The sequence below is a fragment of the Sebastes fasciatus genome, chromosome 2 (genome assembly GCF_043250625.1).
Source record: "Sebastes fasciatus isolate fSebFas1 chromosome 2, fSebFas1.pri, whole genome shotgun sequence".
Lineage (NCBI taxonomy): Eukaryota > Metazoa > Chordata > Actinopteri > Perciformes > Sebastidae > Sebastes > Sebastes fasciatus.
In genome coordinates, this window is record NC_133796.1 from 18,346,625 (window position 1) to 18,372,709 (window position 26,085).

The 26,085-nt window shown below is 41.7% G+C and overlaps 1 protein-coding gene and 1 long non-coding RNA gene across 8 annotated transcripts in view; one reads left to right on the plus strand and one right to left on the minus strand.

Moving 5' to 3' along the window:
* Nucleotides 1-26,085, plus strand: part of kif26ba (kinesin family member 26Ba) — a 114,224-nt gene that overhangs the window by 35,491 nt on the left and 52,648 nt on the right. The window contains exons 3-5 of the mRNA XM_074612473.1: nucleotides 5,941-6,645; nucleotides 15,823-16,007; nucleotides 25,641-25,848. Of these exons, the coding sequence (XP_074468574.1) occupies nucleotides 5,941-6,645; nucleotides 15,823-16,007; nucleotides 25,641-25,848 (1,098 nt within the window). The remainder of the gene's footprint in view (nucleotides 1-5,940; nucleotides 6,646-15,822; nucleotides 16,008-25,640; nucleotides 25,849-26,085) is intronic.
* Nucleotides 1-26,085, minus strand: part of LOC141753860 (uncharacterized) — a 78,140-nt gene that overhangs the window by 32,489 nt on the left and 19,566 nt on the right. For 4 of the 7 annotated variants that reach the window (XR_012590528.1, XR_012590529.1, XR_012590526.1 and 1 more), the window contains 2 exons: nucleotides 17,806-17,877; nucleotides 17,598-17,687 (listed from right to left, as the gene is read on the minus strand). This is a non-coding gene — a long non-coding RNA (uncharacterized LOC141753860). The remainder of the gene's footprint in view (nucleotides 1-17,597; nucleotides 17,688-17,805; nucleotides 17,878-26,085) is intronic. The other 3 variants (XR_012590532.1, XR_012590531.1, XR_012590527.1) reach the window with 1 other exon arrangement.

Genomic DNA, 26,085 nt, shown 5'->3' on the forward strand with positions numbered 1-26,085 from the left:
GCCTTAAGTGTACAGTATGCATATGTTTAAAAACTACGTTCTATTCGTTATGCTACTTAGTTTGCCTGAGTAACAAGGTAGTCTTTATCCATAAACACACACACACACCACTCAGATGCTCGGCAAGGTCTGAGCTCCTGCCGTGCATATATGTGTGTGAGTGTATCTTGTGGTCTTGAGGTTTGTTGACATAGCCCAGCAGCCAGCGCTCTCATTGAGAGGCTGCATTTTACTATTAGATGAAATATTGCTTTGTGTGGACACACACAGACGGTGTATTGATCGAGGAAAGGTAACAGGCTCCTTATTGATAGAGGCTTGTTTGTGTTTGTAGCAGACAGTACGTTACATTCACTCTCTTTTTCTCCCTAACAGGCTCTCGTTACATTATGGGCCACCAATGAGGCTGACCACACATGCACACATCTAGATCTACAGATAGGTAGACCTTTGGGCGGAAGTTAAAATGTTTTTTTTAATAGTTGAGAAGTTGTGTCAACGTGGAAGAGGATAAAAAAACAGTTGACTCGGGGTGGGAATCACCAGACGCCCCACGATACGATATTATCACAATACTTAAATCACAATATTTTTTGCGATATGCTGAGTATTGCGATAAGATATATTGCGATTTATTAGCTTTTTTCAACTGCAAATTATGCAGTTTGTCGACATCTGTTTTATCTAATAAGATGTTTTCACTTTGTTCATCTCACTTCAATAAGTTTTATTATTACACGGCTTTGTTGAATACTTGATTCTGATTGGTCAATCACGGCATTCTACGGTCTGTTATTTCTGTATAGCAGACAGATGCAATGTATAATTGACCGTTGCTATGGGCGCAGTTCTTATGTCGGACTCTGGCGGACCGTTTTTGTGTCAAATTATTGATTTCTTAAGTAAGTAGCTGTGTATTAAATTATGTACAGCTAGCGGTTAATTTTTGTGAAATAAACCCCTTCAGGCGACGGCATTGCCATGTCAGGGTTTATTTCACAACAATGAGCAGCTCGCTGTACATTATCCCTTATTTGAACTGTTTGTATTATAGTCGACATTGTATTTGCAAGATTACATAATAAAAGATCTGTGTATTGATATAATATTGCCACGCAAAATATCCCGATACTATGCTGTATCAATTTTTTCCCTAACCCTACAGCTGACTATATAAAACCATGTAAACAGTAGACAGGATGTATGTTGGCAAGAAAGCTGAGTGTTCATATATGTGATGTTCTCCTTCCTACCAGTCAGTCACTCATTATTTACCCAAAGGTCCCTCTGTTTTTCTGTCTTCCCTGTCAATCATCTGTCTCTCTTTCTTAATGTCTGATTGTCTAAATCTGATGAGCGATAAGCTGTGTCCATCACATGCCTATTGATTAGACGCACACACACATTCACATGCTTCATCTCCATAACTCATGTATTGATTAAGCTTCACTAAACAAAGCATGCCTACCCATCATGCTCAGCCTCTTCCCTGGAACGATGCACAGAGATATTCAAATAAAATCCCAGTATGTTGAACAACTGTTTCTGTTTTCTACTAGTATGGATAAACATGTGTAATTAGATTGTTTCTATGCTCCTATTGTTTCTATTGTTCCTATTACTCTGACTCTACGCCATACGTTAGTTGTTAAACTATTCTATTTTGTTCCTGTTGTTAAATCAGATGGAAAATGCAGCTGCAAATGTGGAATATTTTCTAGGATAACAGCTTTTGAGAAGATGGTGAATGTAATGGCTCTGTTTTTGAGACACAGAAGCGCTCAGTAATAGCAGTCATTCAAGAGAAAGCAGTTACAGAGAAAAGATTACATGTCATCTGTACGGAGGAATGTGCACAGAATAACATAAAACAAAACATTTTTATTCTTGTGGATATTCCTGTGCATATCTTCAGATAAGGTCTTCACTGTAACTCAAGTTAAAATAGCGTGAGATGATTTTACATGTAACCATTCACTCAGTTTGCTGTAACTATCATTTGTGCTGTAACTATCATTTGTGCAGAAAAGGGTGAGGGCCTGCACAGATACCTGACCTTAGTGTTACAGAAGAGGTGTGCCGGTTGAAAGCAGGAAGATAATTACAGTTATCAAATGAGTTTTGATGTTTTGATGAAGTACAGAGCTCCAAAGGAGCTACACCTACACTGACTGACAATTAGCTCACAACGTCACACTCAGTCATTTTAATCCCACCGAGAGTCTCAAGGGACTCAAGTAAAGGCAGACTTTTATAAGGAAAAACTAGTTCTATTTAATGACCTTTTGTTAGATAAAGTGCTTAATGCTTCGTGGAAAAAACATGGAAGAAATATTTTCAAGGGGAGTTCAAATGAGCTTTAGACACAGATGTGTATCGGTGTGTGTGTGTGCGTGTGTTTAGCTTGTTAACTTTGATATTTAGACCAGAGAGTCGTGGCAGGAGATTTAGAGTGGCTTTGCTCTGTGGCTCCAATTAGTCTGGAAAAACACATGCACACGTACACGCACGTACCACATACCTGTACATGCATTCGTGCAAACAGGCACATATACTGTAAGTACGCAAACAAATTGGACAAATATCCGAATTTCCGCACGCAAGAAAGCACATTAGGATTACTCACACACACATACACACAACTTCACCAGCCAAACACTGGCAGAGAGACAGAGGGGAACACACAGTGGACCAACACAAGGAGAGAAAAGATAGAAAGAATAATACATGCAATTCTGTATTTCCAGTTTAGATGTTTATCAGAGAAGATGTGTTGTGGTTGTGGTTATTGTCGCTCACCAGGAAAGGTGAATTTGCCAGAGTAAAAATAGTCAAATATTCTGCCACATTCACAGATGTGCATCCTGGCACACATCTGTGAACATGGAACAGATGTGGTTGAGGGAGTGTTCAGAAGCTGTTTGATGGGTTTCACAGGTAAGGCACCCCAGGTGAATAGGGGAAAAAAATTAAGTAATAGATATCGCTATGAAACTTTCCCAGTTGGTTACTTACATTAAGGCATTTATTTTTTGTATTGCAAGTTTTCTGAAAATGTATGTTTAAATATGCAAATGAGGCATTATCTTATCAAATATGTGCTAATTTGCATACATTTCCAGAACAGAAATCTGAACACGTGATGAAGCCAGGCCAGAAATTCTTGCTTCATTTTGTTGACATGTTAGTGTAGTAATGTTTTTACAGAGGGAATTTTTGACATCTCCTTTTATCACTCCATAAATCAGAAAAAACTGTCAACAGCCATAAAAATAATAAATCTTTGCCATGTTTTTAGGGATAAAATATTCAATAAATCAGGCTATGAATGATATATGAACAATACCCTCTACATAAACGTTCAGAATATAGATAGGAGTGGAACTGGAAAGTTTGGTGTATGTAAATGCTACTGAAGTGGATATTTCTGACTATGGAGTATGAGAAAAAATTCATTTTGAGAAAACTGCCTTTAAAGATATGGATTTTAAAATTCCATACATTTTGAAGACAGTACAGGTGACTAGGATAAAAACTAATAGATATCACCATTAAACATCCCTGGTTGATTACTTACATTAAGACAAGTATTTTTTGTATTACAAGTGTTCTGAAATTGTATGTTTAGATATGCATATGAGGCATGACATAATGCTAAGTTTTGGTGAATTTAGGAGAAATTAAATCTACAGACGCAAATAGACAAAGGTAATAAAATAAACACCTAAATGTGTATTTTGGATGTTTTCTTTCCAGCAGTTGGAAAGAAAAGGGTATGGTAGTAAAATAGCCCAAAATCTCTAAATTGACCAGTGCATGAAAAGCAATGTTTTTGCCTGAGGTGTTTCCCTTTAATATAGTTGTTTGTGAACAAAAGCAATGCCCAAGAAATAGAAAGGTTGGCACTTTTTACACACTGTGACCAATCTTCTAATACTATAAACCACTTACACATGATATTACACCTTGGGCAGCCTCTATAGTCCATTACTTTGGCCAGTTGGCCTGTGCACATAAAGCGCCCTACTTTTGTGGCGGTGCAACGACCAGTGCAAGCAGCGCTCTGAGTATCTCTACACCATGAAATTAATCCACAACTGTTGTTGTTGAGCAACAAGGTCTTAAGCCCAAACCTGCAAAAGTGCAGCTTATTGACAGTTAGCTCATTTTCAAATACAAATGGCTTAGATAAGGACATGCAGGTTATTGAGTAATCATTATGATCACTTGGTTTAATTATCACAGCAACATTTTCATAATGAAGAGTTACATATACTAAACATATACAGCAACATATCCGCTGAGATACTGTGAGTAAAAATAAATAAACTCAACTAAGACGGACTGTAATAAGACCAATGGAGTCAGAGCACATGGTGTTTAATTAGACACTAAAACATATTAAATTATTAACTACAGAACTCACTTGCTGAAAATTGTTCATGCAATTAAAGGGCCTTTTTCCAGAGATTTTCTAAAGGTTTCATTTTCATGGCAGCCTTATGATTATCACTTAAAAGTCTCTCGGGAACCTCCTCCAATTATGCACCCAACACCCCTCATAGTACAATCACATTCACTGGTGATATCTAACTGTGTGGAAACATTGTGGAGCACAATGTAGAACAAAATAATACCAGTAACAAAGCAGGAATACACATAAAACAAGACTTATGTCCATGACTCTATTGCCCCAGTGCATGTTGGGAAGGTCAGTTATAACTCATATTCGGAGATGTCGTATTACAGTCAGTCCTGTGTGGCACTGCCTCCTTTACTTTCTTTTTAGCAAAAGAAAGAAGCTTTTATTCTTGAAATACATAACAGTGCAAACACTGTTGTCACATTTTATGCTGCAGATTTGTGGTGCTGTGTGTTCATATTGTGCCGCTCTACAACTTACACACAACAATGTGGTATATATATATATATATATATATATTATACAATATATATATATATATATATATATTGTATAATATATTGATATATTGTCTTAATAAATCTTCCAAGATTTGTATCTGTAAGTGGACCATTAGCACTTAGTATCATGCTTTACTAATTCAGTTACAGAAAAATGGGTTTTAAAATGAGAAGATGACAGCAGGTGAAAATTAAAATGTCAGGGAAAGTTTACTTGTTGAGTGCTGTTTCAGTACATTCTCTAAGATTTACTTTTAATATGTTTAACTCCTTTCTAAAACATTAATGAACAAGGAATAGTTTGTGTTACCTTCACTGAGCTGTTGCCTCCACATCAAATAGTTTTATACCCTTTTAATGGGAAATACATTTAATTTAATTTCTCGTTGCTAGAAAATTGATAGTCAAGCAATTAACCTCATAAAAAAAAAATTTGCTGCTGTTTTATCTTTTATATTTTCTGTATTTATTGCACCAAGATGCTTTACAGATGATTCAAAGGTGACACCCACAATATCAGGCTGTACTGTAGCAACATTCATGCAGAGAAAGAAAGAAAGGAGAGGAAAAGAGAGAGTGAGTAGAAGGTCAGTTGTTTTCATTTCTGTAAAGGACTCTCCTTGCTGCCAGCCTCTGTGACACTTTTACCCTTTAGACCCCAAGGATTTAGTGTGTGTGTGTGTGTGTGTGTGTGTGTGTGCGTGTGTGTGTGTGTGTGTGTGTGTCACATTGCATTTTTGTGTGTGTACTTGCTTTTGCACGTCCTTCTCTGGGTGTGTCTCTCTACACATCTTGCCCGGGGCTACAAAGCAATGTTTCTTGGATTTCCTATAAATATTCATACTCATGATTTGTTCAACACGCCTATCATATCATCTCCTCTCCTCTCCTCTAAGTTTCCTTCAGTTTCATTCTCCAGTGCAGCTCAAAATATGCCATTCTTGCTCATTTTGCTGTCATTCATTCCTCCAGACACTGGTCTAAACCTTGGCTTCCTGTCTCTCTCTCTCCTTCCAGGATCCCTCCTTCTCTCTCCTCCTTCACGATAAGCTCCAGGTGCCCAACAGTTCTCGGCGGGCGTGGAACGAGCGTGACAGTCGTTGTGATGTCTGCGCCACCCACCTCACTCAGCTCAAACAGGAAGCCGTGCGCATGGTCCTCACTCTCGACCAGTGGGATTTGTCTCCCCCCTCGTCCCCTCCGGCTCTCATCGGACGATATGGATCTCAAGGAGCTCTGGGTCCGATGGGAGCATCCGGAGCACCGGGAGGTCCTGGTTCACGGGATTGGATTCCTCCTTTTCTTCCTTCCTCCTCCTCCTCCTCCTCCTCCTCAGCTGCTGCTGCCGTTTCACACCCGTCCTCCCAGTCGCCTTCCCCAAGCCCCAGCCAGACCCCGACGCCCAGCCCGAGCCACGGACCTTCTAACCCCAGCCATGGGAGTCCCTCATCCAGCTGTGCTCCCACAAACCCACAACCTCAAGGCCCGGGGCACAGATTGGGGTCCAAGCCCAGCTCCCTGGGGCTTGGAGGTGGGGTGGACAGAAGGAATGGGTCCCCCAGCTCAGGAAAAGCTGGTGCCCAACAGCAACCAGTGACTGGAGTAAACAGCCCGGGCAATAATAGCGGTAACGGGAGTGGAGCAGTGCTGAGTACAGCAGCACTGCAGGCCCATCAGCACCTGAACCGAACTAATGGAGGAGTTACACTCTATCCGTACCAGGTAAGATACCTGCAATCACACATAAAATCTGTAGAGCTACTTCTCCCACGGGGACATTGCAAATATTACCATGGAAAACTAAATAAACAAATATTTCTGGTCTTATATGATTATAAGAAATGGTAACAGGCTACCTGCAGATGAATGCATCTCTCGATTTGAGTCGGACACACAGGTCAATTTACTTACTTACCTATATCACTGACAATACAAGTTAAATGTATTTACATGATAGATTTGTCATCTGATACCCCACCCCTTCCAGTCATCATTTGACCCGGGAAGCGGCGAGGTTTGGCGAGGGAAGCACACCGCATGGAGGAAATGGGCCATCTGCTCCTAGCTCGCTATACTGTTTCCCACTGGCTGGCTACTCTATATACTTGTGGAAAGCCCTGATCAGGGGCTCAAAAAATAAAAACCAGGGAACAGAGAGAACCAGAAAATGACAGGATCAGAGAGGCAGTGGCCAAATTTCTGGCCATAGAAAAGTGTGAAGAAGCAGAAGGTATGACAGGCGAAGCTGATCGTACAAAGGTGAGGAGCTAGGCAGACTAGTAAATAAAACCAGCTGTAGCGGGCTCAGTTTTAAAGCTAGCGTGAAGATACTGGTATCATATGAAACTAGACAACCTGGAGTCCGGATGGATGAGGGACTCAATTTGGAAAGTCTGTCCCCCTGTCCATAATTCCTAATGGCTGGCCTGACGAGGACACATAATCAACTCAGAATTCTTGGATTTGATAACCATCTCTTAACGAGGGGGGAGAATAATATCCTTATCGACTGGATCGAGGCAGGACATAAAGAATTGAGTAAACGTGATGCAAACTGTAAAAGTGAGTCAAATTGAAAATGGAGATAAAAGAAGAGGTTTTAGGAGGAGAAGGGAAGAGAGGGATCGTGAGTAGACAAGAGAGGAAGATGGTAGGAGGGAGAAAACGCCTCAGGTGACGTGTGGTCTCGAGGTGTGCGGAGGGAGGCAGGAGAGCTGAGACTGCAGGGGAGATCCAGAGGTGTGTGTGTGTGCGTGTGTTCACATGTGTGTATGAACGTGTTCTACAGATGTAATAATTCATACAGTGATAATTAGAACTCTGGGGACTCTATGTCACACACCCCCAGTACCCCTTCACTCCTTCACTCTCATTCACTCTCTCTCTCTCTCTCTCTCTCTCTCGCTCTCTCTCTCACACACACACACACACACATACATACACACACGCACACACACACACACACACACTTATGCCTCTTTCTTTCCTTCTCCCCTATTATTTCTCCTGTCTTTCTCTGTTTCATATTCACCCCCTCTTCTATCTTGCTGTTTCGCCGTCTCTCTTCATATTTTCATTCAGCCCATGATTTGAGTCGGATGCAGAGATATGGAGTCGTGGGTGGAAATTATTTTGTACAATCTCTGGAATTGTTTTGTTATCTTGTCCCACTGGTCAGAAATAAATTAGGCACAAGAGCCTTCATGTATTCTGGCCGGTCTTTGTGGAAATGACAGTGAAGGTGTTCAAATCGGAAAGAGCATTTCTCTTTTTGCCAAATTTCAATTATATAATTAGATTAAGATTGATTTAGCTTCTTCTTTTATATGTCTTTTATTGTATTCCAACATTAATAAATTGCCTCATGTTGTTAGTCTGCAACATACATGAGTGTGTTGATTTTTTTTTACCATCCTTAAAGGAACAGTGTGTAGGATTTGGCGGCATCTAGTGGTGTGGTTGCAGATTGCAACCAACTGAATACCCCTCCGCTCACTCCTCCCATTCCAAGACTGAGCATGAGCCGCCGATTGAGTGAAAAACTGTGGTAACGCTGTTCGCCTCGCTCAGAGGCCATCCATACCATAATAACACTACTTTAGATGCAATGGAAGTTAGACGGCGGCTGGCGGTTCCACAGTTTTGTACTCTGCGGCTCACGTTACCACAGTGAGCGGAGCAACATGGCGGTCTCTGTGAAGAGGACCCACTCCCTATTTAGATATGAAGGACTCATTCGAAGCTAACGAAAACACAACGATTCTTATTTTCAGGTTAGTGTAGAGTGCTGTAGGGATGACGTATTTTTGTGGGCCAACCAGGAAGTTAGCATCGCCCTGGGTTCCCTTGACAAAAAGCCAATGGGATTTTTCTATTGGGGTTTGGATTATGCAGAAAATAAGCTCTGTGGCAAACACACGTTTATGATACTTACACGTTTTGTTCTGTGAGATAAGTAAGTACTGTAAGTAAGGTAAATATTTGAATGTGTGTGTCGTGTTGTGTGTGCTAAAACAACTTGTATGTGAGCATCTGTGTGCAAGAGTGTTTGTCTATGTGTGCAAAAGGGCTCTGTTTTGTGTATAAAGTATTTGAGTTAGTGTCTGTGTTGGGAGATGTAACATGTTAGTGAGTCTGAGTGTTTGTGCCGTGACTTTGACACTAATGGTGTTTCAGCAGGAAAGGAGAAAGCGAGCACGATAATAAATCACCCTCGTTTAGACTCACCCCTGAGAGAGGAAGAGAGGGGGAGGAGTTGAGCAGAGAGATGATCAAAAAATGGGTATGGAAAGTAGAAATGAGAAACTGGAAGATGGTGAGATGTGGGCAGAGAGGATGAAGAGGAGGTTATAGAATAAGAGAGAATAAGAGACAGTTTATATAGAGAGATCAGTGTATATGGACACATTGCTGAGATGACTAGCAAACCTCTACACTGTATTTACATTTTTGCTGCTGTACAGTACAAAACAAGGATTGCTGTTCATGTTGTAGCATCAGTGGAGCTTTCAGTAGGTCTATAATGGCAGATGAGAAATCTCTTCCAACATATTCACGCTCTTCGGCAAAGCAAAAAAGAAAACAAATACATGTGGAACGACAGCAGGGAAAATTAGTTGGGTTTAAATTGTAACTCTGCACCCAGAATGAGTGGGATTTATGGGAAATGAGATTTAGAAATACTACCAACAGCAACACTGGTATGGTCTTATTTGATGTAATCACTTTTAATGATTAAAATCACCATTTAAGACACATTCAGAGGTAGCACAACAAAAGACAGAGAGGAGAGCTGAAAGAGAGAAACAGAGAACGGAGGCGACCCGTCTGCCGGTGTAGCTGACATTAAAAGCGTGCTGGGTCAGCAATCTAAGAGTTGACAACCTCCGCATTTTATATTTATTAGGACTTTTCTTTTTGGTCCCAGAAGAAGGGTAGGACAAATGGAAAATGCTGAATCAGTCAGAACAAGGAAGACTGATTATACCAGACTGGGTGTGAATCTGCCAGGTAGCTCACTGGGATCAGTGAGCCGATGAAGGCCACAAACATCTTCAAATAGATTTCATATAGTTTCATGTTAAATTCTAGTGGTGGTGTGTATCTCTCTCTCTCTCGCTCTTTCTTTCTCTCTCTCTGTCTCTCTCTCTCTCTCTCTGGCAAGAAAAAACAAATCTAACATTGTCTCTTTGCCCTCGCTCTGTCCTTCAAGCAGCTAATTGAAAACAGGTTTATACAGTGTGTGCCTCTGTGTGTGTTTACTGTGTTTCTGTCTGTTGTGTCTAAGTGTGTGTGTGTGTGGTGTTCTTTTGAGAGAAACAGGACGTGAGACAACACACACACACACACACACAGGTTTACAGTATTTTCCTGCCATATTTTGTACAAAATAAAAGCTAAACCTCCACTGCCAAACACTGTCAGACTTAGCTGAATATCCTTTAGGATTAATTTGGGCAGCAGTGGTGGCCTAAAGGTTAGAGAAGCTTGTGACTGGAAGGTCGCCAGTTCGATCCCTGGAAGGGCAGGATAAATCTGGTTGGGGAAAGTGAAAGAGCAGCGTTTTTTCCCCATCTGTCCATCATGAGTCCTACAGTGTTAAAGGAGTGCAATGCCCCAACTGCTCCAGTGGAGTTGCACACCATGCCCATGCACTCCCATCTCATCAGCTAAATTAAAAGTTCACTAGCAAGCCAAACTCGCAAATACAATGGCTGTATTCCATAAATTACTCTGGCCAAAGTCCCCTTGAGTTCCTCTGTGAGAGAGCAGTACACATGCTCCCAATAAGAAGACAGCATTGAGCTCTGACGTGTAGTTTTGTCACGTCCTCATACCTCAACTACAGAAGGTCATGTGTTCTCTGCTTTCTTTTCCTTTCCTCTCTGTCTCAGATACACTGTCTTTGTTTCTGTAATTCTATCTCTAATGTTGACTAAATAAACACCCTATTCCATTTGCTCACTAACTCCATGTGTGTGTGTCTCTCCCCCACTTTCATCCTGAAAGGGCAGGCTCTCTCTCTCCCTCCTCCACTCTGCTGCAGTAAGCATTTAGATTGTTTTACAGATTGTGTCTATCCCCCTGATAGAAGCAGGCAGGACCACACACACTCAAACACACCATCTCTCGTTTCATTCTCCCCATACGAGCCTGAAATCTAAAGGGTAACTTAGGTATTTTTCAACCTGAACCCTATTTCCCCATGTTTTTGTGTCTAATTGACTAATGGGGACAACACTTCCTGAAATTGGTCCAGTATTGAGGGAAAACGCTGTAACCGGCAGCCACAAAACGAGCTGTGAGGGCAAGTGAGCAGCGTCAATGTAACGTTACTAGGGCTGTCAATTGATTCAAATATTTAATCGCAATTAATTGCTAATGGTGATTTTATCTGTTCAAAATGTACCTTAAACGGAGATTTGTCAAGTATTTAATACTCTCATCAACATGGGAGTGGGCAAATATGCTGCTTTATGCAAATGTATGTACTGTATATATTTATTATTGGAAATCAATAAAAAAAACAAAAAAAGACAAATATTGTCCAGAAACCTTCACAGGTACTGCATTTAGCATAAAAATATGCTCAAATCATAACATGGCAAACTCAAACCCAAAAGGCAACAACAGCTGTCAGTGTGTCAGTGTGCTGACTTGACGATGACTTGCCCCAAACTGCATGTGATTATCATAAAGTGGGCATGTCTGTAAAGGGGAGACTCATGGTTACCCATAGAACCCATTTTCATTCATATATCTTGAGATCAGAGGTCAAGGGACCCCTTTGAAAATGGCCATGACAGTTTTTCCTCACTAAATTTTGCGTAACTTTGGATAATTAGATTATTTAACCTCCTTCTCGACAAGCTAGTATGACATGGTTGGTATCAATGGATTCCTTAAGATTTCATATGATACTAGTATCTTCACTCTAGCTTTAAAACTGAGTCTGCTACAACCTCAGAAATATCTACTGCGTTAAAGAAATTAGTGGAGTTAAAACGAATTTGCGTTAACGCGTTATTATCTTGTTAACTTTGACAGCCCTAAATGTTATGTCCACAAAAAGGCCTTGTTGCCACTGACGGGTGCAGATTGTTATTATAAGTGTCTGACAAAATTATGGAAAAGAGCCTACAGAGAAAAAAAACGTATACTCTGGCTCAAATAAATACAGGCTGCCATCGAATTCAAAGACCTCATCCACATTGTCGAAATCATCTAAATAGTCAGTTCCATAACACTGAAAATATTTTAGATAAAACTAAGCTACGTTTTCTGTTGTCCAACACAACAAACTCTGCCCGACTGGCACTCGTGTTTCCACCATGGATGTATTCACTATTCCACCGTTGTCTTCTGGCAACACCTCAGCTCCCCAGATTTCAGAAGGAGACTTCTCCTTGAGCGAGACTCTTTCCATAATGTCAGACACTTATAATAACAATCAGAGCCTGTCATGGCAAAAACAAGCACTTTTTGTGACGGTGCCAGCTTGCCCCAATAGCACCATATTGCAGCCTGTGAGCAGCTGCCGTCTACAGAGCTCTCCCACAATACTAGAACAATTTCAGAACCTGTTGTCCCTATTAGTTAGTTAGACACAAAAACGTGGGAAAATAGGATCAAGGTTAAAAAATACCAAAGTTACCTTATAGCACAATTCTATGTTGGTTGCCTGTAGCATGTGGTTGGAAAAGGATGGAAAATAAAATAGATGTAAGAGTGACAGATGAGGAAGGTGAATGCTGAGGAAATGGCGTTTGTGTTGTAATGAAGATGAATGGGGCAGCTTTTACCTTTTTCTAAGAGCAGAGAGAGAGGGGGGTGGATAAGTGCTGTAGAGGAAGAGGAGGGGTGAGAGTGACAGAATAAGTGTTTAAGTGTTTTTTTTTATCCCGTCTTTTGGGGGAAATCTGATATCACATTCATCAAAGTCCCCCATTGACAGGTACGATCTCAACACCAGGTGTGCTACGAAAACATGGACGGATGTTGCGTTTTCATTGATTTGCTGCATGGTTTTCAACACATTTGGCTATTGTATTTTCCTCAGCACTCTCTCTGTCCTGTTATTATCTACATCCTGGTCTCTCCTGCTGCGATGACCTAATATCCCCATAGGGATCATTAAAGTTTCATCCAGTGTAATTTAATCTAATTTATGGTTAAATGTAGAGAGAGCAACTCAGCCTGTATGTCCTGTGGGAAAATCTGAATGGAACGACCTCATAAGAACAAACAGGAACAACAAAAACATAATTCATTTCAATGGCTACATTACCCAAAATGCCATCCATTTCAATTGCATTAGCCAGGTGACCATGCAGGAATTATCATGCTTTCCATCTCTTTTCCGTGTGCAGTAGTTCAGATGCAGAACTAATTTGACAGCTCTCTTACAATAGCTGGTTTAATGAGATGCATGAAGCATAATTACCCATCAGCACACCGCTGTTTCACACACAGGGAAGCAGAGGAAAACCTCATGATAGTATGAAATGAATCAGGATATGGTTATTGCACTTTTTTTGGTGACAATGGGAGGTGCAGCTGAGTAAAACAATCTAGTCCCTGCTGTCTGAACTGCTGACCGCCACATATCATTCAACCACCTTTACTCCAGTTCTCAGCTCACATTATAATAACCCTCTGTGGGGACATTTCTCCCACAGCATGCTGGTAGTTTTCCTCTTCCCATTTATCAGGATAAATGAGTAACCAGTACAAACGCACAGGTATCCCATGTAGCCCACTGAACCCTTATTCCATACATTCACGACTGCTTTAATAATGCAGGGGGAAGCAAGCTAAGCCCGAGCATTTGAAATGCATATAGGTGCACAGGGAGAATGGTGTATAAACTATAGAGGCGTCTCATTTACAATAGGTAATCTATCAAGGCAGTGGGCTGCATGCTCGGACCCCAGAAGCCCTCAGCAGTAAATATACGCACAGTGGAGCTGATTTACACACGCATGCACACAGAAGTGCAGACACATGCACACACAAGGACACAAGGCACAGACATGCTCACAATAGACATACACGCTTGCAGATTTACACCCACTCAAGCTATAGTTCCTTTATTGGAGCGTGGGGGTCATGATTTAGGTGCTCTGCTGTCCGGCTGCTGGCAGCACATAAAGAACTATAATCAATAATCCATATCCTTCACGAATGGGTCGCCTACACGCACGCACATGCCTTTACATACTGTACACATCAACACACACACACACACACACACACACACACACACACACACACACACACACACACACACACACACACACACACACACACACACACATCTGTGCACACAGTGACAAACTAATGCAACACACACTCTCATACAAAGGCAACTGAATGTGTCATATAAATGATTCTGTGTGTGTGTCTTAAGTATCCTAAGAATCTGCATGGACTAAAGACCCACACTCACACATAAGCAACAACTTTAAAGGGGACATATCATGAAAAACTCACCTTTTCAGTGCTCACTCTGGGGTGCCTACCAACCCACAAACTGTGAAATAAGACAATCCAGTCAGTTTTTTGTGGGATGTCTAGATCAGAAAACGTGATTCACCAAGCCATTCAGATTTGGCTCCCCTTCCTATGTCACACATAGGCTCATTAGAATATCTCACCCACGGCTTGAGAGCTATCTTTGCAAAGGTGCACCATATTTTTCACACAAGCCAATCAGAGCAGACTGGGCTTTTTTGGGAGGGGGTCTTAAAGAGACAGATGATAAAACGTAGAGTTTCAGACAGAGGATAAATACAGGTATATTCAGACAGAAAGCGGTAGTCTGTAGTCGTCATTCAAAAAGGGGAAACCGGAAGACCGAGGACGGCGGATATACAAGCCGTTGTTATGACATGTACATGAAACAAAGCAGCGTTTGCCGACCATTTTCACACCACTCTCACTCACCACTTAGCTTCATTCCAGATGGCCATGATGCATGCAAAGATAAAGTTGTTGTGATGAAACAGTGACTCACAGACACAGCAAATTTCATTTCTTCACAGTGTTATAAGTGCAAAGTTCTCTCTCTATGTCCTCACTGTCCTTCTTATCTAATAAAGGACAAATGACCTGAAGGATGATCCAATAATAAAAGACAAATGTGACTAGCTTAAGATGGCAGAGCAAAGGGACAGAGAGGATGAAACTGAATAGGTTAGAAGATAAAAACAAGTGGAGTGAGGAAGAGAAGTGTAAGGGTGAAGGAGGGGGCGTTGGGTTAAATGAGAGAAACGGAGGCAGGAGGAGGGTGTGTTTGCGTGTTTGTTTGTTTGTTTCTGTCTATGTGGGACTCAGACAGCATTCTGCTGCTGGTTCACCAAAGAGCTTATCTGCTGTCTGTCTGCCAAGCAAAACACACAAACACAGACAAAACACACACACAACACAAGACATAACACACACACTTGAAATGAACATTAATAAAAAAAATCTCCTATGTGAACTATGCCATGTTGAAAATAAGAGACAGTTGTTTCCTCTCCAAAAGTTGTACTTTTTCCAAATGATAAATATAAATATCAAAAAATAGAAGGAGGATCTGACAGTGTTGCAAGTCTCATGAAATATATTTTCGAAGTTGTTGAAATTTCTTTATTTCTGAAGCCAAAAATCCTTCAGCATACACAAATGAATGGACATGAATTATTCTTCAACAGGATACAAAAGGGGCGTGGGAATCCAGACTCTATCTGGAAAAGACTAGAGCCGAGATATGCTGTAGTGTGTGTGTGTCTTTCTTCCATTCTACTTCTTAGTGGAACAACAAAACACGGATGTCACAGAAAACCTGTCACAGAAAACCTGTCACTGACTGCGACTTCAGGAGTAAACATTTTGAATCTCTCTGTCTCTCATCAGATCTCCCAGATGATCTCTGAGGACTCCAGAGAAAGTCTGACCGAGGCCGCCCTGAACCGCTACAACACACACTCTCCTTCCCACACAAACTCAACGTCAAACACAAACTCTCCCTCTCACACGGCAGCTGTGACCACGACAGCGCCGCCGACCACCACCTCTGCTGCCGCCTCCTTCTTTGCCAGGTAAGATACATTCAGATCAGAGCACCACACGTGTATCCAGGGTATCATTGACTGTGCATTCCAGTACCTCTACTACTATTTAGTATGGCAGAAAAAGATTTAGTATGTCCCAATTGTATGCATACTGCATGTGACAGTATGTACTTTGTAAAGGCAGCTGCAGTATGTACTAAAAGTAAAAAGAAAAAGTATGCCATTTGTAAGGTACAGTAGCTGTAATGAGTAATGCGACACCATGCTGGTCTTATATTTGGAAAACTTTCTAATATTATTGGTCAGGAGGTATGCTGATCTCTATTGTATTTGAGTTAGACCAAAATGACACCTGAGAACTGTAGACGATGTGACTGAATGGGAAAAAAAAGACTGTGAAAGGTTTCTAGAAAGCCACAGGGAGCCGTTGAATCATACAATACTGATATGAACACTGGTACTGTATTTGTTTAATCCCACAAGGATGATTCTTTTAGGATTTAGCTGCATTATAGGGACGAGAAGAGTCAATATTACAGAGGATGTTAGGCATGATAATTCCAATAAAAACCATAGACTGTATATAAGACGTGGATGTAGTCACCATGACGTCACCCATTTTGGTGCCTTCAAACGGAGTCGTGTTTACCGTGTTCACAAGAAAAAGTCGGTATTCACAACCTTGTAAGTGGAAAGTTTCTGAAAGCTCAGAGTTTACGAGTTGTGATGTGTTTGTTGACGTTGTCAGAAATGGCGGAGGCCATGGAAGTACATTTTTCGGTACATAATAAGTGAATACATTGTAATTTTAGTTGTATATTGCTATTCTTCGTAATTGTATGTCTGAGGAAAATGTTGATATTCCCAACGACCTCATCTTTTTCCTCTGTCATTATGCCTTTGAATTCCCTGAGTTATGTGACCCACTTGCTAGCTTGCTAAATTGTTAGCCTCTGTGGCTTCTAGACGTCGACAGTAACGTTAATATTGTCGTTGCTTAGCAGCGGTGTTCTCACGACTTAACCACTTGAACGCCAAGCATATTGTGTACAAGGCTTCCCATGTTGTTAACATTAGCTCACGAGTTTCATTTGAAGGCACTATACGAAGCCTCAAGTTTGGCATTTTGGCCGTCGCCATCTTGTTTTTTTTGCAACCAGAAGTGACACGAGAGGGTGGAGCTAAGTACAACCGAACGCTGAATAAGACATTTTTAGGCGACCAAAATGTTACAATTAACTTTCATGAACTGAAAACAAACTGTGAAAGGGTTAAAGTTGTAAGCCGAAAACGAGAACAACTCCCAGACCGGACAACGCCGTGGTAGCCACGCCCTAAAGCATACCCTGCCCATCATGCTGTATTGAAGAAGACTTGAAATAGCTATTGAGACCATAAACTCATGTTTACAATGTTTACTGAGGTAATCAATGAAGTGAGATGTAGGGTCATTTTCTCATAGACTTCTATACAATTTCACTTCTTTTTGCAACCAGAGGAGTCGCCCCCTGCTGGCTATTAGAAAGACTGCAGGTTTAAGGCACTTCAGCATTGGCTTCACTTTTCAGGCCCGCAGGTTGATCACTGGTAAAAACAAGAGTGTGAGATGCATCTTACCGGCTCATTTGTGTCAGAGTAATCCTTGGGTTTGGTTCATCCTGGACATCTTCACAGTCTGACTGCTCATGCTGATGCCTCTCAAGTCATCTAATAGAGCAGAAAGAATGAATGAATGGGCATACAAACAATTACTACATTGTAAAATGTTGTTAAATAGGTGGTGGAAAATGAAATACTATTATATATTGTGCATAAGCATATTTACTTAATCTTTTGGTGTGTTTATTTATAAATCACCTATCCAGTCAGCAGTCGTCGATGAGCCGTGTAATCAAATCTAGAGAAATGCAGAGCGACACAACATAAATAAGACACGGGTAATCTGGGTAAATTATTGATGAATAAACATGGCAAGTTGAAAATGAATGAGTAAATTATTCATGGATAACACACGACTATGAGGGTGTCACAGTGTCTGAAGTATTGCTGAGACGTCGTATCTAATGAGCTGCTTTAAATCACATTATACCCATGCACTTCTCACACCTACTCTCTCCTCTGCTCTCCTCATCCTCTGCTCTCCTCTCCTCTCCTCTCCTCTGCTCTCCTCATCCTCTGCTCTCCTCTCCTCTCCTCTCCTCTCCTCTCCTCTCCTCTCCTCTCCTCTCCTCTCCTCTTCCACTTCTCTTCCCTCCCTCTCCTTACCTCCCCCTCTCCTATCCCTCTCCTTTTTCCTCTCCTCTCTTCTCCTCTCCTCTTCCTCACCCTCTCTTTTCCTGTCCTTTCCTCCCCATCTCCTCTTCCTCACCCTCTGTTTTCCTCTCCTCTCCTCTCCCTCTCCTTTCCTCTCTTTTCCTCGCCTCTCCTCTTCTTTCCTCCTCCTCTCCTTTCCTCCCCCTCCTCTTCCTCTCCTCTCCTCTCCTCTCCTCTCCTCTCCTCTCCTCTCCTCTCCTCTCCTCTCCTCTCCTCTCCTCTCCTCTCCTGCACATTCCTGTCTTTTGTGCTTGTGTGTGCGGGCTGAAAATCCACAGATAATTCAGTGTGTGTTTGTCTGTGTTTGATATATGAGTGATGTGCTTCAGTGTAGCAGACGAAGCGCTGTCTGTCTTTCAAAGCACCAGTGACCGGATGCAACTCGTAAATTATGGGAACGCACTCTTTCTTTAGCTTTCTTTCTATGACCTCCTGAACTGTCAGGTAACAAGGCCATTTTACACAACCCACACACACACACACACACACACACACACACACACACACACACACACACACACACACACACACACACACCTGGTTGACATTCCAAACATACAGCCAGCTGTCTTTGGGCCGATTTATGAGCATTAATCTTCTCAGTGAAACAACAGGGTTTGTTTAATGGTGCAGGTGTCACTGTCTGTGGATATGTGTGTGTGTGTGTGTGTGTGTCTGGCTGTCAGTCTTTCTCTCCTGTTTCAGGCTGTATGATTACTGTAGATCCACGATGCTGTGATATGTAATTTGATTTTAAAATTAGTGTCAGTGTGTTTGTTTTGTTTGCTTTTCAAAACTTTACATACTCACGTGCACAGTTTGTCTGCAATTTTCCTCTCATTTGTGTGTGCGTGTATGTAGTAGGATTCTAGTTTAATTGGCAAATGGCAACACACTGTCCCCTTGTGTGTGTGTGTGTGTGTGTGTGTGTGTGTGTGTGTGTGTGTGTGTGTGTGTGTTTATGGTCGATGGATGCAGCCATGCAATGCTGGTAAATCCCATGGCTGTCTTGGTCTTTACTCTCAGACGTGGACTGCATACAGACACTCTTATTACGCACATGCACCGGCGCGCACACACGATCTCCCTCTTGCTCACTGTCTGCACACAGTAAAATCCCTGTGTCCACCACATCTCCTCTCACCTGATCCCCTTCTCCCTCCACATCCTCCTCTTTCTATCCCTTCTCTCGCCTTCATGTAATTGCTTTCTCTTTTGCTCTCTACTTTCTTCCACTCCTCCTCTCATCCTTCGCTTTCATTCTTCTCCTCTCCTCTCTTTTTTCAAACAATGTCTCCGTCTCTCCACACTGACCTTTCCTTTACCTCTGCTAATGTGCATGAGAGTAATATCTTTCATTAGTACCGATCTGTCTGTGAATATGTCACACTCGCACGGTAGCGCTTCGTCTTCCCTGTGCTGCAGTGGCCCTCTGGGGATGCTGGGTTAGAGGATAGAGACATGCTGTACATGCCTAGGCGTGTGTGTCGGTGTGTGTGTGTGTGTGTGTGTGTGTGTGTGTGTGTGTGTGTGTGTGTGTGTAGGCTCTGCCTCACTGGGGGAAGGGAGTTTCTATCAGTGAAGGAATTTTTTTCTGCATGCTCCGAGGATTGGATCTTTGGGGATTTGGCGGTGTGTGTGTGTGTGTGTGTGTGTGTGTGTGTGTGTGTGTGTGTGTGTGTGTGTGTGTGTGTGTGTGTGTTGCTGGAGGTAGCAGAGTAAATTAATAGGTCCCAAGTGAATCGGTGAATTGGGAAGGCGTTGTTATTTTGGATGGAGGAAGGCTGTGAGAGGGGGTAATGCTGTGTCTTTCTCTGCCTCCGTATACGTCTCGCTGTCTCTCTTTTCTCAGGTATTCCATCAAATGATAATTGGCCAGCAATGAGGCACCACTCATAATGGTTGATTGATGGTTTAAATATGAACCGCCTGATCACATCAGAACCACATTTGTTGTTGGCTTTTTGTATCCTTTAACAGTAATTGAAAGTGTTTGTCTTTTATTTTGACGCTGAAGAAGAAGCTCTTTAAGTGGTCTTGCTGTTTTTAATATTAGAGGTACTGTGAGGGCAGCAAGAGAGATTGTTGAGCTTTTCAACTCCAAAAGGACAGATAAACACAGGTTCTTGTAAATGTATAATGGCCATTTGGGTTGTGATTTAAAAAACTATCCGTCAACAAGGAAATAAAAGCCCCTCATCTACAGACCGGTCTTTTTAGAGAGCTCCAGCCAGCTCATAAAGGTTTGTGAGCGTGACTGCCCGGCTGGCAAGGTATCGACCCCGGCAGGTGCTAGCTAGCTGTCACAGCAGTTTGTGGAGCTTCTAAATTTTGAAAACCTTGGAGCAAATGTTCGATTCGCCAATATTGTAAACCTCTCAATATTCGAAATCTACACAGTTGATTTCTCGCCTCAAAAATTCTCAGAAGTGAATTTAGTGATGAAATAGCTATGAAAAATTAAAAAAACAAGCCGTGTTTGGCTGCTGTTGTAACCGTAGCTTGTACCGTTCCAGCGCTTTGCATTGTGGGATACAGTTGGCGAGGTAGACTGGTCCGATGCATACTGGAGATTTTTTCCAAATCAGTATGACATCCAGGTACTTTTGGTATACTGTAGACTTTTCTTTTGTTCGCATACTGCATACTACGTTCTACATGCTGGCCAAATCAGTATATACTACTAGTATAGTATGCGGTTTCGAACACAACCTCTACGTACATGTCGATAGGTAGATAGTGTCAGTAAAGCCAGTCTTCTGTCCACGCCAGTATTGCTGACCCCTGCACGACAAACACACACACACCCACCCACACACACCATCGATCTCTGTCTCTCCCTGTATCTCCCTCCACTGACGGCCTGTTAAATAGAAGGTAATTAGCTACTGAGCCAACAACACAGCCCACAGACACCAGTCATAAATCAGCTGTGAGTGTGTGTGTGTGTTTTAGGTCAGTCTTTGTATGTACGTGTTGAGTATAAGTGTTAGTTGTCGTGAGGAAGGAAGAGGCAAACAAAGCAACAGCATGTTAGTAGCTGGGCTATCATTGACCTGAGCTGCGTTCTAACAAGAGAGAGACACATGAAGGGACTGAGGGGACGAGAGGCAACGGATGGGTGACAGGATCAATACATGTAAGGAAGGCTGAATGGATGGAGGGATGGATGGATGGTTGGGTGGAGAGAAGAAGAAGAAGGATGAACGGATACAAATAATGAGGGGGTGAGAGGAATAAAATAGAGGGAGCGATAAGGGGATGATTGTAGAGTGAGAGGGATTTAAAACTGAAATAATGGGGAAGTGGAGGATGGAGGAGAGTGGAGGAATGAATGGAGGTAATGGAGGAAGGGGAGGGGGTGGGGGTGACAGAGAGAAGAGCTGATGGATAGAGAGATGGAGTAGATGGATTGAAAACAAGCGCCCTTCACTTTAGGGTTAGATTGGAATAGATCCACTCGGCCAAATCCCAGGCCACTTGTCATTAAACGCCACCAATTAGGTGGCGTGTGTGTGTGTGTGTGTGTGTGTGTGTGTGTGTGTGTTTACCATGCTTGAATTGTGCCATAGATTAAACCAGTTAGGGTGAGAGAACATAGTAAGAGGGTAATAGCACATATGAATAGATGCACATTACAGAATTGATGTGGCTGATGGATTTGAAGGACGTATAATAAAAACAATCACAAAAGAAGCTGTGCTTTGGGAGCTAGTGGGAATCTCCAGCAGCAGAGGAACCGTGCATGAATCCATCATAGTCATGTCTCATCCTACAAGCATCAACACTGCAGCAGCCGCAGCAGCCTGTTGTTTCCATTGTTACATAGAAATCAATATAGATTTTAATTCAAGCACATTTTTCTTAAACAAGATCCTCTTGAGGTGAAAATGAAGCCACAATTTTGACAAATACCATTATCATTTTTTAAATCTAACTCTGTCTGTCCTTCTGTGTGTTATTTGCATATCTTGAGAACTGCTCATTCAATCGACTTCACTTTGGTGGGTGTATTGCTCAGGACCCAAGGGAGCGCAGTGTCGAATATGGTGCAATATGACCAGATGGTGGCGCTATAACAATCAACTTTATGTTTTGGTCTGTAACTTTTGAACCGTAAGTCTCAAAACCAAAATGTTTTCCTGGATTCTGTGGGTCCAGATAAATTTATCTATATAAACCACGCCTATTTTGCGTCTAGTCTGATTTTCTGGCATTTTCAATTTTGTCCAAATCAGATTTTTTGCTACTCCTCCTACAAATTTTGAGCAACCGTCACCAAATTTGGTACAGAACATCTCTGGACTAAGCCAGAAACATATACTTTTTTGATTTTTGATGTTTTATATAGTTTTGCTATAGCTGGCCCTCAAAGATAGCTCAAATGCTGCAGGCAGGGCTTATATTACAAAAAAGGACATAACTCCTGAACGCTTTGAGCTATTGTGGCCACATTTGGTGTATATGTGTAGATATAATGTCTGCATGACCATGGGAAATTTGGTACCATTTGGCCAGTAGGTGGCGCTGTAGCAGCATCATCTAACTATAAAGGAAGTATTCTCTATATGTCCGTGTATGACCGTTCTTCACATATCTCGAGAACCGTTCATCCAATCAACTTCACACTTGGCGGTTACAAGCAGCCACAGTGTGGTTCTCGACAAGCAACCGGCCCGTTCCAGACGAGCACTGCACTAGTAGCCTACAGTGAATTCCTGCACCTGAAACAGTTTTTTTAATAATCTACTGCACATGTATCTTCATGCTACATGGGAGGGTTTGAGCATAAGAAAACCTGTAATTGATTTTGATCACATTTGCTGCAGTATGTATGGAAGCGTAGCTTGCACACAATGAAAAACCAATTAGTGGTCTTCTTGTGGAGCTTTGTTTCATACAGTATTATGCATTCACACACACACACACATCCACAGTCGCAAACACACACCTACGTACACGTACAGATTCACACACACACAAATCTCCTGGGAGCGCTAGTCAAATGGTGAAACGCTTCGTCGTTCTCCGGGTCACTGAACCCACAGCTTCTCTCTCCTCCCCCTCCCTCTTCTCCCACTGTCCCTCCCTCCCTCTCTCCTCCTCTCGATGACTCCCCCCCTCGCTCTCATTTCTGTAACCTGCTGCAGTTAATTGAAAGCCAATGGTGTGAGAATATGGCTCTTTGACAGAGAGTGTGTCAGGGCGCAAGGTCTTCTTTCTCTCTCGCTCTCTTTATAATCATAGAAATATATGTGGGGATAGATTAAAACAGAACAGAGCAGAAAATCCCTGCCAGAGCGGTTTTAGAGGTCTTTTATTTCATCATATCGTTAATACTCTGCTGCTGCGTGTAACTCAGTTTGTCAGCAGATCTGTTTGCTTGAATTGTGGCTTCATAAATTGAAGAAAAGTAATTACATCGACACATACGAATATTTTTTACTAAAGACAATAAATCACGTTAGGTGAATTACTGCCTGCAGATTTACTGCCCCTGCTCTGCCAAGATCACTCCCACTTAACCTTTCTTCATCTCTCTGCACAGCCATGCTCAGTGTGTCTTGTATTGATGCTTTTATCAGTGGAAAATAATGTATTATTAACTATACATCTACACACCTTATTATCTAAATATAATTAACTACTCAGTCTATACTAGGCCTGTTTTCTTTTCAGAGAATAATGGTCACAAATGGTGATCAATTCTAACATTTCAGCACATAATTAGCAAACATGCATGGCGTGACAAAGTGAGAAAATTGTAGTGCTTGGCAGTGGTGGAAGTACTCAGATCTTTAAAATACCAATACACATTGTAAAATGTAAAAGACATGCAGTTAAAACCCTAATACACACTTGAACGTGCTTTGTGAGCTGTAAACTAAATTATATTACTGTACTGTGATGAAACACACCAATGCAAGTGTTAATATTCACATTTCTTAATAATTTATAAAAATCAGCATTCCATGGGTTGAAAATGTCTCAACACACCACCTACTGTTTTAAATCAGCCCTGAAGCTCGCAAAGCCAATGCTGACAAAAGTTGCCTCCGCTCACTCCTCTCTTTCCAAGATTGCAGTAACGTGAGCCGCAGAGAGCAAACCATAGTAACGCCGTTCGCCTCGCTCAGAGGCCATCCTTACATAATAACACTACCTTAGGAGCAACGGAAGTCAGACAGCAGCTGGCGGTACCACGGTTTTGCACTCTGCGGCTCATGTTACCGCAGTTTCACAAGCGTGTTGGAGAATTATGGTGGCCTTTTGGTTCTCTCTAGAGACAGTGTTTGGTTTGTCCGTTCTGGGCTAGAAACATGACGGACTCCGTGAAGAGGACCCGCTCCCTATGTAGATATGAAGGGCTCATTCTAAACTTACAAAAACACAACAATTCTTAGTTTCATGTGATTATACACTGAAGAAAACATAGTTATAAATATTATATTCCATTTCTGCCAATAGATCCCCCTAAATGTTACACACTGTTCCTTTAACTCAAAACAAACTAAATGTAGTAGAGTAAAACATATGATATTTCCCTCTGAACTGTATTGTAATAGAAGTATAAAGTAGCATTAAATGGAAATACTCAAGAAAAGTACAAGTACCTCAAGTGTCCTTAAGTACAGTGCTTGAGTGAAGGTACTTAGTTTCTTTCCACCACTGGTGCATAACTGTCTCTTCTTTACTATAAATTCCTTTCATGTAGCTTAAAGCAGAAATTCAGTCTATTATACGGATATGTGGTGTTTCTGCTGGGGAAGAAAGAAAGAGGAGAAAAAGTTAGACACTACAGAAGATGTGAAGTACCAGCAGACAGGAAGAACCTGCCGTGTTGAAGTAAGAAATGAGAAAGCGAGGAGGACGGGAGGAAAAAGAAGAGAGATTTAGAAGTTGAAATTAAAAGGAGAGAGCGAATACGGAGAATCTGAGTGCAGAATAGATGGAGTATAAATATCATTTCTGGTGGCTTCGTTTGAGCTGAATGCTGCAGGGAATTGAGCAGCAAGAAAGCAAATGAACCACTCCCCATCCAGATGTTGCTACATATGTAAACAGCAGTGTGTGTGTGAGTGTAATCGAGCTCTATTCTGCAATTAGCATATTTGCCAGGGTTGTACTATGGCAAACTATGAGGATGTAATCATAGACCCATGTGTGCATACATATGCGCCACCATCCTTCTTGTCCTTCCTCATCTCCTTATATATTTTATTTAGTGTTAACAATATTGTTTTACAGTGATAAAGTGCATAGTTAAAGGGTATAGTTTTAACATATTGATTTGATTGATGGACTGGCTTCTCTCCTTTCCTCTCTCTCTCTCTGCTTTCCTCTCAGAGCTGCACAAAAGTTGAACTTAGCGTCCAAGAAGAAGAAGCAGAAGACCGCCGCAGTCACGGCCCCAGTGACATCATCATCACCGTCATGCGACCCTCCTCTGTTCCCCACCAATTTCAGCTCCGCCCTGTTGATGGCCCCTCCCCCGGCTCCACCCTGTCTTCTCCGTGCAGCCAACAAAGTCAAAGACACCCCTGGGCTCGGAAAGGTAAAGGAAAACTACTACCTTAAACCTTAAAGTCTACCTTAAAACATATAGTTTAGTATTATTTATTCTATTTAGTATTTATTTTTTAATTCATGCAGATAAACATCAAAGACAGTCCAAAATACATGCATGTAATACAATATGTGTCACTTTTTCAGAAAGTGGAGTATGTATGTGCTGGTTTGTTCTTAATGGAGAATTAATTCACTTTTATCTCTTTATGTTAGGGCTGTCAAA